The sequence below is a fragment of the Dendrobates tinctorius genome, unplaced genomic scaffold, assembly GCF_039654945.1.
Source record: "Dendrobates tinctorius isolate UK_male_01 unplaced genomic scaffold, ASM3965494v1 ptg000154l, whole genome shotgun sequence".
NCBI lineage: Eukaryota > Metazoa > Chordata > Amphibia > Anura > Dendrobatidae > Dendrobates > Dendrobates tinctorius.
The window spans coordinates 17902060-17916216 of record NW_027361821.1 but is presented as its reverse complement, the minus strand read 5'-3'; the positions used below and the strand labels follow the sequence as shown (position 1 = coordinate 17916216).

The 14157-nt window shown below is 48.0% G+C and overlaps 1 protein-coding gene across 1 annotated transcript in view; it reads right to left on the bottom strand.

Moving 5' to 3' along the window:
• Positions 1–14157, bottom strand: part of ATG4A (autophagy related 4A cysteine peptidase) — a 97325-nt gene that overhangs the window by 22523 nt on the left and 60645 nt on the right. Inside the window, exons 9-11 of the mRNA XM_073547640.1 lie at positions 13813–13891; positions 13244–13389; positions 12755–12811 (exon numbers count right to left, since the gene is read on the bottom strand). Coding sequence (XP_073403741.1) covers positions 12755–12811; positions 13244–13389; positions 13813–13891 — 282 coding nt within the window. The remainder of the gene's footprint in view (positions 1–12754; positions 12812–13243; positions 13390–13812; positions 13892–14157) is intronic.

Here is a 14157-nt window from a genome sequence, read left to right as displayed (position 1 = left end):
CTCAGTGTGTCTATTGTGATTGAGACACTGACCTCGCAGTCCTTGAAGGTGGAAGGCTTGATGAGGAGGTCGTCCAGGTACAGGACGACTAGAATGCCTCTTGAGTGCAGAACGTCCATGGTGGCTGCCATGACTTTGGTAAACGTTCTTGGAGCCGTGGCGAGTCCGAACGGAAGGGCGACAAACTGGTAGTGGTTTTGGTTTACCGCGAATCTGAGAAACCTTTGATGGGCGGGAGCAATTGGTATGTGCAGATATGCATCTTGTATGTCTATGGAAGCAAGGTATTCTCCCTGCTCCATGGACGCAATGATGGACCGGAGGGACTCCATGCGGAAATGACGGACCCGTACATATTTGTTGAGCTGTTTTAGGTCTAGTATGGGCCGAACGCTGTCTCCTTTCTTGGGAACTACGAACAGATTAGAGTAGAACCCTCGGAATCTTTCGTTCGCGGGAATCGGCACCATGACTCCTGCTTGAAGGAGAGAGGAGACCGCTTGGTGGAAGGCACGAGCCTTGTCTGATGGTGTTGGAGGGGTAGAGAGGAAGAACCGATTCGGTGGAGTGGAAGTGAACTCTATCTTGTATCCGGAAGACACTATTTCCCTGACCCACCTGTCTTCTGTAATAGGCAGCCAGACTTGCTGAAAGAGCAAAAGTCGCCCGCCTACTGGTGGGGTGTCTTCCGGAGTTCGTGAGTCATGAAGAAGCGAAGTTCTGAGGTTTTCCTCCCTTGGGTTTCGCTTGGCCTGCTTTCGACTGCAAAGTCCTGTCCGGTCTCTGCGACGTCCGTGGGTTGTCCCTGCGTGGAGAGCGGTTCCGGTTTTGCGCTGGGCACGAGACGGACCAGCCCGAGGAATTCCGAAAGGATTGGAATCGTGTCTGGTTTCTTCGTTTAAACATGCGCTTCGGTTTTAGTTGAGGGAGAGAGGTACTCTTACCCCCAGTGGCATTGGCTATCATTGTGTCCAACTTTTCGCCGAAAAGCCTTCCAGTAAGGTACGGAAGATGTGTGAGGGACTTCTTTGAGGCCGCATCCGCTTTCCATTCTCACAGCCAGAGGATACGCCGAATCGTAATAGCGTTTGCCGCTATCCCCGCCAGACCTCTTGCTGAGTATAGGGCTGCGTGAAGCATGTAGTCTGCTACCACTGCTATCTGGACCGCTTGGTCCGAGAGCCCGGCATTTGGAACTTGAAGACCCTCCTGTAGTTTGTTGGCCCAAGCCAGGATGGCTTTGGCCGCCCAAACTGAAGCAAACGCAGGGGCCAGGGAGGCCCCTGCTGCTTCGAAAATGGAACGAGCCATGCGTTCTACTTGCCGGTCTGCTGTGTCCCTGTGGGTTGAGCTGTCTGGCAGAGGGAGTAAGGTCTGCGCTGCTAGTCTAGATACCGGGGGTCCACCTCTGGGGTATCCGTCCACTGTTTGGTGTCTTTCTGTGAGAAGGGGTACTTCGCTTCCAAATATTTGCGATTGGCAAATTTTTCCTCAGGCTGCGAAAACAGTTTAGTAAATATCTTCTGAAACTCATGGTGATTAAGGAAGACCTTAGGTGGTTTCTGAACACTTTCAAAACAAATCTTTTGTTCTGGGGCTTCCGAGACTGGCTCTGAAATTTCCAGCACCCGATGAATGGCAGAGACTATGTCCTCAACTAGCGCTGAATTGCTGGGGGGGGGGGGGGTACCACGGACCTCTCCGTTTCGTTGTCTGAATTGGAGTCACAAATGCCTTCCGAATCCTGTGTATCGCTAAGGTGATCCCTGGTGGGCGACCTGGGGCGGGGGTCTTCTGTGGTGGGGGATCTCTGTGGTGAACTGCATTGTCTGTCTCTGACAGGGGACTGCCTAGGAGACCTGGAATGACGGTGTCTCTCCCTGGGATGGGATGACCTTGTGCTATAGGACGACTCAGGCGATCGTGACCTGTGGGTCCGCTTACGTCTGTGAGAGTCGGAAGCAGCATGTCCCTGAGACAAGCTGTCCGTTTGCTGGGTAACGTTCACGACCCTGCAGAGCTTGCAGCAATGTGGCGGTTAAGTTATCTATGGACTGTGTCATAGACTGTGACATCTGAGTAGCCCATTCCGGCGTGGTATCTGACACTGGAGCGTTGGTAGGTACTCCCTGGGGTTCTGACCCAGAGTTCTGGATGCAATCCCGGCAGTGCGGATACGTGCTGCCACTGGGGAGCGTGGCTTTGCAGGCTGTGCAGAATGCATAGAAACATTCCTGCCTGGTTCTCTTTCTTGAGCCCGGCATAGTGCACAGAGGCTGGCTATCAGGGATCCTACAGGGGTGGCTACGCAGAGGGAACCCACAGAGAGCCTTATAGGAAGTATGGATTCACAGCTGAGTAAAGAGAACCCAGCTGTGATCTTACCCCACCAGTGTGCCTCTAGGTTCAGCGCCGACAGATCCCCGTTCTGTGCCCCCCGGAGACTGCTGTGGTTCTCCTCTGCTGAAGGCGTCCGTTATCAGGGTGTCTGCAGCCAAAAAAAAATGGCCACCGGGACGCTGAGGAGAGGAAGGAGGGGGCGGAGAGTTGAAAAGGGCGCGCTGGGCTATGTAGAAACGCGCCCTTTCTGCCTCGATCCGCCCCCTCTATGACACTCTAGAGTGCCATTTTAGTCATCCGGGTGGTGGGCCGGGGGGTGGGGAAAAGGCGGCGGCTTCAGCTAGGCCGAAGCCACGGTCTCAAGTAGAGGCCTGATGCCCAGGAGGGCTCCAGAGCGGCGCGGTTGTCCAGGAGGGGGGCGGATTTGTACCAGACCCCCCACGGAATGGGCGACTAGATATCGGTGGGGGCAGCAGGGGTAGCGGTTCCTGTGTGGGGGGTCCCTGGAGCCACTGCTGTTGCAGAGACAGGGGCGCAGAAAGCCCTGTCTCTGCTGTGCCACGTCTGCCTGCACCTTCCCCCGGTCTTCACAGGATCCCACAGCTGGTCTGGGGTCCCTGGATGCTGCAGTGCCTATTCTCCGACCCTACCTGCGGCGTCTCCACCTAATGCCCCCTGTGGGGGATTAGGGAGGGTGCGTCTGTCACCGTCAGGGGGTCTTCATCCTCGCCTCAACCTCAACCCAGACCCCAAGGGGTTGGGGAAGGAAGGGGGTCTCAACTTCGCACCAGTACCCGAGGGACTGGGGAAGGAGCGACATGGGGAATAGCCGTCTCCACTTCAACTGGGTACCCCTAAAAAGGGGGCCAAGGAAGGAGCCATGCCGGGAGTCTCGCTGGAGACCCACTTTTCTTCATCTGTATTTCCGGACGAAAAAAGGAAAAAACGGAAGAAAAAGGTGTGCCTCCTTGCGACACTAAGCAAAAACTGGAGATGGCCGACGCCGTCCAGGGGTGTATACTGCAGAGGAGGAGCCATAGTTAATCTTTTTCAGATTATGCATAGTGTCGCCTCCTAGTGGACAGCAGCATAACACCCATGGTTCTGTGTCCCCCAATGAGGCGACAGAGTAATGGAGCTGCGTGATCAGCGATGGACAGCGGGGGAGCCGGTCGGAGGTAAGTATCACACATAGCGATATCGCTAGTGATATCGCTGCTGCGTCACCAAATCGGTGATGCTTTAGCGATATTGTTAGTGATATCGCTATGTGTAAAACCCCCTTTAGCTTCTAGGTGTTGGGTGTACAATCTATGAAAGCAGAGCCATTCTGACCTATTGCCACTTGAGGGCTCTGCAATATATTTCTTTTCAGATTCTTTTAATTTAACCTCTATTTCTGCATCTTCCCTGGATGTGACTCTCAACGTATGAGACTGTAGATGAGAGACAGCCCTTTAGATTTGCTTTCAATGTGTCCTAGAATAAGTTGACATTACCCGGTTCAGTATATGTTGATATAAAACAGTTTAGTTGTGCAATTGTTCTGTCATATAGGCCAATTAATTTAAGCCAGAATGAATTTAATTTCCATAATGGTCTGCGAGTGATACAGCCAAACTTGAGATAACACTACCGGGCTGTGATCTGACACTCCTCTGCCTCCATGTTCTACTTTATCTACCCATAACGCCAAATTATTAGAGCAAAATATATAGTCCAGACGCGACAAGGTGCGTCTGGAAGAGGAGTGACAGGAGTATTCTCTTGTGCTTGGGTGTCTCAATCTCCACAAGTCTAGCCAACCATTCCCTTCCATATATGTAGCCATGTTGGAGGGAGAAGGTGTCGTTGAAGTGTCGCCACCATCTAGTCATAGTCTATCTAGGGTGTTATCCATTATGAGGTTAAAATCACCCATGCATAGAATATATACCTCTGATTAGGTCAACGCAAAGCTCACAGGTTTTTTTTTTTTTTTTACAATGCTTATATTGGCTGGTGGTGGATTATATATAGAGAATAACAGGATTTTTAGTTGCTTACCGTAAAATCTATTTCTCTGAGCCTTCATTGGGGGACACAGACACCATGGGTGTATGCTGCTGCCACTAGGAGGCTGACACTATGCAGAAAAAAAGTTAGCTCCTCCTCCGCAGTGTACACCCCACCGGCAGGAAGTAGGATGTTCAGTTAGTGAGAAAGCAGTAGGAGAAGCAATCTGTAACGATATAAAAACCACAGATACACAAATCCACACTGTACAATATTATACAGTAAACCGAGCTGTTCAACTTGGGAGGGTGCTGTGTCCCCCATTGAAGGCTCAGAGAAACAGATTTTACGGTAAGCAACTAAAAATCCTGTTTTCTCTATCGCCTTATTGGGGGACACAGGAACCATGGGACGTCCCAAACCAGTCCCGAAGGGGAGGGAACAGCAAATAACTCCATCCGGACGAGGAAGTCACCCTCGTCACCTGCGAGGTCTTTTTTACCCCGATCGGTACTTGCCGAAGCTAAGCATGGGCTTTGAAAATCTTATGGACCTGTGGGGAATATATCATGGCACTGCAAAGGTGCCCGACAAAGACCCCAAGAGTACCGTCAGGAGGACACACCCTGCCCGGGCAGAGTGCGTTGTACTGAAAAGAACGCAGTCCTTCCTGAGCCGGCAACCCTACTAATGCCGACCAGTTTACTCGAACAGAAGTCTAACCTGAAGGCCCGAGGAACTCTACACTTCAAGCCTGAGCTTGAGAAGTACCGTTGCTGTGGCCAAGTAGCCTGATGAGAGGGCGTCATGAAGGGAAAGTCCGAGGCGGATGAAAGAAAGGGAATTCATAATGACGGAGAGTGGACCCTTGATCCACAGGAAGTGCACCACAGCTGTTACAGACTCTGTAAGACCCCAGGAGTGGTTCAGAGTCTGAAAGAGAAAGATACCAACTAAAACGGGGAAATGATCCCGTTCGTGCAAAAGCGGACATCTCCAAAGCCTTGAAGAATCAGGAACTGGATAAGAGCTTCATTGAATAAGGAAAAATCTTGCGATACACAGAAGGTAAATGTTGAACGAAGAAATTTCCTTCCTGAAAAACAAGGATGGGCTCAATCCTAGATCTCTAAACGTCATGCAGAGGAAGAGGCACCGAAGAAACGACGAGGCTGAGACTGAGGAAGGGGAGCGCTTGTCCTTCCGGTGAACTCTTTAATAATTTAGTCTATTGGAGCTACTGTACATGGAAAATGAAAATTGGTGAGGGACCTAGATGTGCATAATTTTGCTCATGAACAGAAAGCCAACTGGACCCTTAGATGGGAACGATTAGGCGAAAAACTGTCTCCCTGCAAGGAAAAAATTTTTTGGACAGTAGGAACGGTCAAATCTACCGACCGGTCTCCAGAAAGACTTCTCTGAGCAAACTAGGCCGCGCGTACATAGAACTTCGCCACACTAGAGGAAGCTAAGGCAGGACACGACACGGTATAGCGGCGGGTGCTTTGAAGGTTGATCCTGCTAACTACTGTGTGAATTCGACGTTGGTATCCCTGAGAGCAGAATGTCTGGGCGAGGAAAGGCCGTAGCAGAGAACTTGGAACCGGAGGGTTCGTAGTCGCAGAAGTAGTCTAATTTGTGAAGCGCTCAGGAGAAAAAGATACACCGAGGCGCCTCCTTATTTGGAAACGGCTGAAGTCTGTTCCATGAGAATATGACAAGCTCTGAAAGCAGGCCCTGAGAACCTGTTAAAGAACCGAACACTGAAAACATACTGAATGGAACCAGGGGATAACCTGGATCTCATCGCTGCAATGTAGGCACCTGTTGGCTATGAAGAGACAACTGATCGCTCAATTAAGCAGGTAGACTGAAAACTACTGGATGCCCCTTCAGACTGAGATCAAGGGGAAGATAAACCCCACATACAGGGATGAGGGCGAATATAGAAAAAAATTAGCCTAGCTAGACTTATAACAACGAACAGTCGAGCCAGGAAAGTCCACGGAAAAACTTGAAGTATGGCAACTGCAAAGAAAGTTGTCTCTAGGTAGCCCAAATAGACCCCAGAAAGACAACTAGGCTGATGAAAGGAAGGTCAATTCTTATGACGATGTAAACGGCCGAATCCATCCTGGACCCTCCGGAGTAGGGCGAGGATTACAGTGTGTAGAACCGCGTGCCTAAGTCTAAGACAACACGCGCCTGAAGAACACCGAGAAGAAACATGTTATCACCATACTCATCCTTAGATCCAAGACTGGAGCAGCTTTCTACCCTGGTCGATACTATACTTGCGCAGAGTGAGATCCCACTCCCGTCTGAGGTGAGATACTTGCCCCAGTTACGGTCAAAAGTCACATCTGTGATCCGCTGGAGGCTTTATCCGGTGTCTGTAAGAAAGCATAGGTAAGTTCCGACAAATAAGGAGCTTAGGTAATGTGGTAGCTCGAAGGCCCTTGGGACATACTAGAACCTATAAACTACTATTAGCCAAACCTTAATGATAGGCGTAACACACCGGGCAGTAAAAAAATGTGGAATCAAGGTCCTACTTGCACTCGTAAAAAAAGGGCACAGCAGAGAGTGGTGCTCAGAGGAAAATAATAGAATGAATAATGTCAAAACACCTCTAGCACTCAGAACAATATCAAAAACGAAGTTGCTTCCAGAAATATATTCATTTATTTCATCTTTTTATTTCATCTCTTTATGCACTGGGTATTCACAGCCAATATATAAACTTGTACAGCAGAGTATTAAAGCCCAACGTTTCGGCCCATCTGGCCTTTATCAAGGGTTAATTCTAAATAAACAGAAAAGAAAATTATAAAAAATTATAAAAAAATGTAAAAAATGCAAAAAATACAAGAAATACAAATAATGCATGAAATAACAATATAAAGGTATAATATAGTCATACAAAAATTCCTAGCCAAAAAATACCTTCTGTACAAAAATACCCTGCATAAACAAATACCCTCTATACAATGAAAAAAGGGTTAAAAAACTGTATAAAATTCTATACAAATAAACAAAATACCGCATAAAGAAAGCATGCTGCTGAAGTCCAAGGACCTCTGTAGAACATTCTGAAACAAAACAAATTGTATTATCCTTGATAAAGGCCAGATGGGCCGAAACATTGGGCTTTAATACTCTGCTGTACAAGTTTATATATTGGCTGTGAATTCCCAGTGCATAAAGAGATGAAATAAAAAGATGAAATAAATGAATATTCAATTCGTTTTTGACACCGGGCAGTAAAGCTAAACTGCAGACGGTACTATAACTGGACAGAAGGTGGGACAAAACTCTTGTGGAGTAACTCACCCCTAGGGTCCAGATCATGCTACAGTAAACCTCCACCATCCATACCTGACACGAGAGTGTCTGACCTACCTGAAGGTGGAGTCTACAGATGTGGTGCTACTGAGATCCGCCCTGTGGTACAGAGATCCCCTCCGTTAGTACCTGGTAGCCTTTGACGTTTAACTGCTAATAGACCACAGATGTTATTGACTATGAACTAAGCACCTGAAACATGTCTTAGACTCACATGAGAGAGACTTGAAAGCACAGCTGCAGCCCGCTGGAGGTAATAAATGCCATCACCTCATCTAGAGTGGTGATTATACGGGAGCTAAGCAGACACTGCAAGGACCCTGAGGAACGTGAGAGAGGAGGCTCCTGACTCATCTGCCAATGGGACAGTAGAGCCTGGCCGGTATAGTCTCTCGACCTCGGGTACGGTTGAATTACCAGAAAGATGGCGTGTATTGACTAACCATGTCTGATAGAGGACTAACCAAAATGCTCGATAAGGATAGAATACTGCTGCAACAGGACGCGAGGAACTTGAATACGAGGGCGTGTGACTCACCTGAATACGGTACTGAACACCAGTACCATTGGAGCAGTCAAGCTCGGACACGTCTCCACAGTAATACGGCCATTTCAACCACTATACCTGGTAGGTGTTGCGTCTGAAGCCTGGATAGCGGATATAGCATAGCTGCCAATGGCTCTAAGTAACCTGTGAACAAATCAGCGTGGAGAGAACCCAGAGAAGGATATAGGAGACAGCCGCTCTGTGTTGCAGTGCGGTCTAGGCCTAGGTACCTGACGACATTAGGCAGAATAACGGCTTCTGGGATAGAATAATGGCTTCACGTGTGGTAAGCCGTACCACGCAGTCTGTATTAAAGCATATTCTGACCAGTCAATTCTTTTGACAGTAGAACAGTAGGCCTGGAATCAGAGGAAGACTAAACTCTACTCTCTGTTGTGCGACAGGGTTCCAACTACTGGATCTGCGAGTTGTGGTCAGCTTCTTTATCCACTGAGCCACTGCAGAAAATTGCCGGGTCACACAGATTTGACTTCTTATCCAGCTGGAAATCCGTCCCATAACTCCAGAAGTGAAGGGACAGAAACAGCTCATCATTCTGCTTAGAGCAGTGTGATGCCAGCGTTCTGATTGCTTGCGAGCAGGAGATATGGAAGCATTTGCTATGCCGAGGCTCCTGAATTATTATGTGTGAAGCAATGGTCGAGTCCTGCTCCACCGAGAATCAGGGTACGGATCTGCGATAGCAGAAACCACAACAGCCGTGAGACAAAGTCAGATCTCCGAGGCAAGACGTGCGAGTGAAAACTTCTACCAGGCAGACGCTATATGGCAAGTTTGAACATGTCCAATGTACGTGAGCGGACGTAGAGTGGATCGTGACACAGAAGACAGCCGCAAGGGGTAACTAATACACCATCGACTGCATGGCTCTTGTGTGCTATGATACTGGACGTACTATTCCACTAGAGACTGAGAGGCAGGAGATTACCATTACGCCAGTGAATTTTGTGCATGACTGTGAGCGCAGGCTGGTCTCCCATTCGGGTCTCAGCCCAGGCTCAAGCTGCTTATCGGTCGCATGTGACGAATGCGGTCACGCTCAGCCTAAAATGGCCGGTGGCACTGGGTTACGATTGCCTAGGGCTGCACGGCTCTAGAGAACTACCGGCTGTAGATCACCATTACTCCAGTGACTACACGACGCCCAGGAACAATTACGTTAGCGACTGTACGGCTCTGGAGCACTGTTACGTCAGTGAACACACGTTTCCAGAGCACCATTACGCTAGTGACTGCCCGGCTATATTACTATTAATGATAGTACGGCTAGGGGTACTTATTACACTAATGGCTGCACTGTTTACATGAGAGACTGCATCGCTATAGCACAATTCCCATCAGTTTCCATAGGAAAGATGGGTTCAATGCGCCATCACTGGCCTGCGGATAGTGAGGCCCAGCTTAATTTTACTATAAGTGGAATATGCTCCGCACTGTACCTGTTTAGGCCGAGCGGAGATGGGCAGGAAAGGCTGTACCTGCCCGGTGAAGGAACTAACCGGGTCCCACGCTTGAAGACAACGATCGCCTCTTTTGCCAGAAGGTTGGGGGACTGAGAAAATGGAGGCAGCCTGAGAGGAGCAGTGCAGAAAAGCGCACGCTTTCACTGAGGGGCCGAGGAATGGAGAATAGGCGGAATCAACCACACTGTTAGAAGGCCGAAGATGGCGCAGCTTAAAGACAGTAGGCAGGCTAGGGGTAGTGGGCGGGGCCGTGCGCTGCCTCGGGGACACAGGACATAGAGGGAGAGAGCGGTGGGCGGGCCCGAAACGTGCGGGAAAAAAGCCCACCCGAGGATGAAGGCGGGGGGCGTGGCCACACCGCCGAACAAGGCCCAAATTGAAGCCGGGGCCTGGAGTAACTGCGGCGGCCGCCGGAAAACGCAAGGCGGCGCGGAGCCACCGCTGCACCGCCGCGGCGACCGCTCCCGACATGGATCCCTGCATGAAGCCCAGCTGCAGAGATGAATAAGTTAAGTGCAGCCGGGAGGGCAGAAGCCCTTAGTAAAAAGAGGCGCAGGGAGAAAGCCAGCATGGAGGCCTTGTACCTAACTGCCACAGGGAGTGAAGGAGCCGTGATTCCGCGCTCTTTTTGTGTGAGGAAACCTGAGGAAAGAGAGGTACCTCATTGTCCAGTGAAGTAAAGACGTCCGTGAATTTTCTTAGGACGTCCTCGTCTCCTCCAAACCGACAGGCTCTGATAGGCGAGTGGGTGGGAGACGGGGGACCAGGACCATTCTGGATTGCCTGACACACATCCGTGATAGGGGGCTCTTCGTCCTGTGTGGAGAGCTATGAGGATACGGGGTGGCAGTACACGCCGTACTCATAGTCTCTTTGTGGGACTACAGATGTGACTATTCACTCTGTATCCCTCCGGAAAACCTAAAAAGAAACGACGCACACTGAGGTAGATATGGGTCTAATGAAAGACCCGTGACCACCTCCTACTGACACTAAGCTAAACTGAACATCCTACTTCCTGCCGGTGGGGTGTACACTGCGGAGGAGGAGCTAACTTTTTTTCTGCATAGTGTCAGCCTCCTAGTGGCAGCAGCATACACCCATGGTTCCTGTGTCCCCCAATAAGGCGATAGAGAAAACAATTTTTAGAATTAACTTGCGTAGACAAATACAAAGCGTCCCTCCGGGTCTCTAAGGGAGACCTTAACTCCCCATCTTACTGACTTTTGTATAAGAAGAGATACTCCTCTTGAATAGTTTGTGTGGAAGGAGTGTAACGACCATTGCACCCATGGCTTATGGATCCATTTGGCTTTATCTCTAGTGAGGAGAGTCTCTACCAGGGCTATTATATGAGGGCTGTATTTCTTTACCTGCGAAAAAACTTTGATTCTTTTACCTGGTGATTTTAGGCCCCTTATGTTCCATGTCACACATACTAGCTCAGAATCATTACCTTTCTGGACAGTAGGAGTATCAAGAGAGTTTACAAATACCATTCTATAACTTTTTACCAGTCTAGTTGTCTGGGCTTCGGTACTTTCTTGTGAGATTCCCTATTTATCCACATTGCAAATATTGTGTAATGTGGAGGGGGTGCCTACTAAAGTACAAAGCATTAGCGCATAATAGTCGCCAAATACGGCAGTCGTTCTAGCAGCTATCAACCAATAAACAAGAGTCATTGCAACAAAACCAAGAAAAACATACAGTCGACACAAATAACCATTCTTGGTGTACAGCATTTTATACTTGGGGGATACCTTCACTGATCACAGTGTCAAGTATAGTTGGATCTCGTGTCTTCCAAGTGGAGTTCCTAATGCTCGATTAACAGAAACAGAGTCTTAGCGGCTCCAGTAATGATAAGTGACAGCGGACTTAAGGAGTTCATTTCTTATTAGGTCCAGGGTGTTGTTGAAGCCATTCTGACGCTTCTTCAGAAGTTGAAAAGAATGTTGATGATCCCTCATGGACAACGTGCAGGCGGGCAGGGTAAATCATGGAGTAGATGATATTTCTGTCCCGGAGTTTCCGTTTCACATCCAGAAATTGGGCACTTTTTTTGTAGGTCCACCGAGATGTCAGGAAATATTGAGATTGTGGCGTTATCATGCTTGACGAGACCTTTTTGTCTGGCCAAGCGTAGAACGGTATCTCTGTCCTTTACAATTTAGAATATGTGCAAGGAATGGACGTGGAGGGGCACCGGGTGGGAGAGGTCTGGTGGGGACTGTGCGCTCTTTCTACCGCAAACACCGTTGAAAATTCGTCCCCAAGTGTATTCTTGAGCCACTTCATCCACTTTTTGACGCCAGGTGTTTATTGATCCCGCCACTTTTGTTCGTTTAGTAGCCATTGTTTCCACCCTGTCCTACAAGCTCGACACCCTATTTTCGGCCTCTGTTAAATGGCCTCTCAGGGCCTGCATACCTTGCTGGAGAAGCCCCACTTCAGAATGTACCTCCTCAAACTTCCCTGATAGGAATGTTTTACAGCTAGAGATAGCTTGTGGAAGCCATTCAGTTACTTGTTTCAGAGTCACATCCTCTTGATTCTTTGATTCTCACTCCCCGCATTCTCGTCTGAGATTCGCGCTGCTCTGTATTTTTAGCTGTTGAGTTATATTGTTCCCTTGAGGCACGAGGGGAGTCAGCTTGTTCTGTCCCGGCATATTTTTTAAGCTTTTCTGCCACATTTGAACTCTTCCCAGCACTCATTTTGTAGTGAGTTCATTTAACAGCTTAGGCAATATAGGACTTTGCTCACTGTTTTGGGGTATTCTATATTCCTGGTCCGTTTCTATGATTACCTGTGTTTTGTTAAGCACTGTGGCTCCTGTGACACTCAGCCTGTGTATATTGCTTGTTAAGGAGTTATATGGCTTGCTATCAGTTCCTTATCGCAGGGCTCTTAATGCAGCTTCCCTCTCTACCTGCTGAGAGTCTCAAAGTCAACATGTGCTAAGCGTAATGGTTTGTCCGTTTACACAAAGGGGTTAAAAGCTATATCTATCGGCAAAAAAAAACCAACAACTTACCTTCTCTACAGTAGTACACCAGGTATCAAAATCTGTTTCTTCTTTGCAAAAAAAGCCCTGGGAAAGATGGCAAAACAGACTTACCAAAGATATCACAAGTCAATGAAATAAGTAATATAAACACTTGAAATGCAGATTGTAAAACAATATTCACTCCATTATCCCACCATCATCAAAGTACTGAAATACATGAGAGCTATTGGGTTGTGATTACTGATGTAGTTTGGTCGGATTTACCAGAGCATGTGATAAATCCATGACTGGTAATTTAATGTCGCTGCATCTTGATACCTTATTATGGCCATTAAGAATGGGTTAACCTTAAAATTACTTACTAAGCTAAACTGAGGAATTTCCTGCCGGTCGGTGGGGTGTACACTGCGGAGGAGGAGCTAACCTTTTTTGTGCATAGTGTCAGCCTCCTAGTGGCAGCAGCATACACCCATGGTCTCTGTGTCCCCCAATGAGGCGAAAGAGAAAATTACTTACTAATGCCACAGAGGGATCCAGATTCAGAATCTTCATCCTATTAGGGGTTTTTTGGCAGTGGTAAGTGTGATCCTGCACTGTGCCGGCTTCTTCTATCTCCACAAACATCTGCGTTGTGTGAGGATCCAAGTAAATAAGCTCATCACCTTCGCAAAAAAAAGGCAAAAAAAACCAAAAAAACACAAAAATAAAGTATATGTAAATTGTATACTACTATAGACGAGACTCATTTTCACTGCTCTTGCCTCATTAATAGTTGGGAAAATGATCTTTTCATTGCCCTTTACATTTTTCAATAAGTCATGAATAAAGAATACTGCTCCAGATGATACAAGTTTATTAATGATATCAGCTTTCCCATGATTTTACTGCACGTCAGCCATGGTGTACAGCAATAGCATCAAACCCCATCATGAGTTATGCACAATTGCTAAATGGATGGTGGTGCCATTTACCACCAGTTCAGGACCTGGCCTCATTAGCTGCAGGAGGAACAGGTTCTCCAATGTCACAAGATATTCCCTCCAATAATTAATAGTTCCCTGTGCCATGGTTCATCGTCAGCTTACCTGAAAAGCCTATGAAGTAATAGGCATTATTTGGTTTCCCACCTAGCACTCCCAGTGATTGTGGCATTTTAAAACATTCCTGTAGAGAGAAAGTCGTGAGAGCGTTACTTCTGGTGTCTATCAGTGGCATATAAAGCTGACCACCCACAACATAGTGATCAGCTGATCGTTGCCACTCCTGACCTCATCATACGCATTCAGGTTAGGGACATGTTTTACATGTATTACATGTATGACCGGCATTATTGTGTCCTAACAGGTTTTGTAGGGATCTGGTCTTTATATGCCCTATTCACAGACACTGTGTGAGAAAAAGGAATAGTAAGTCAGCGGTCTGTATCCCCT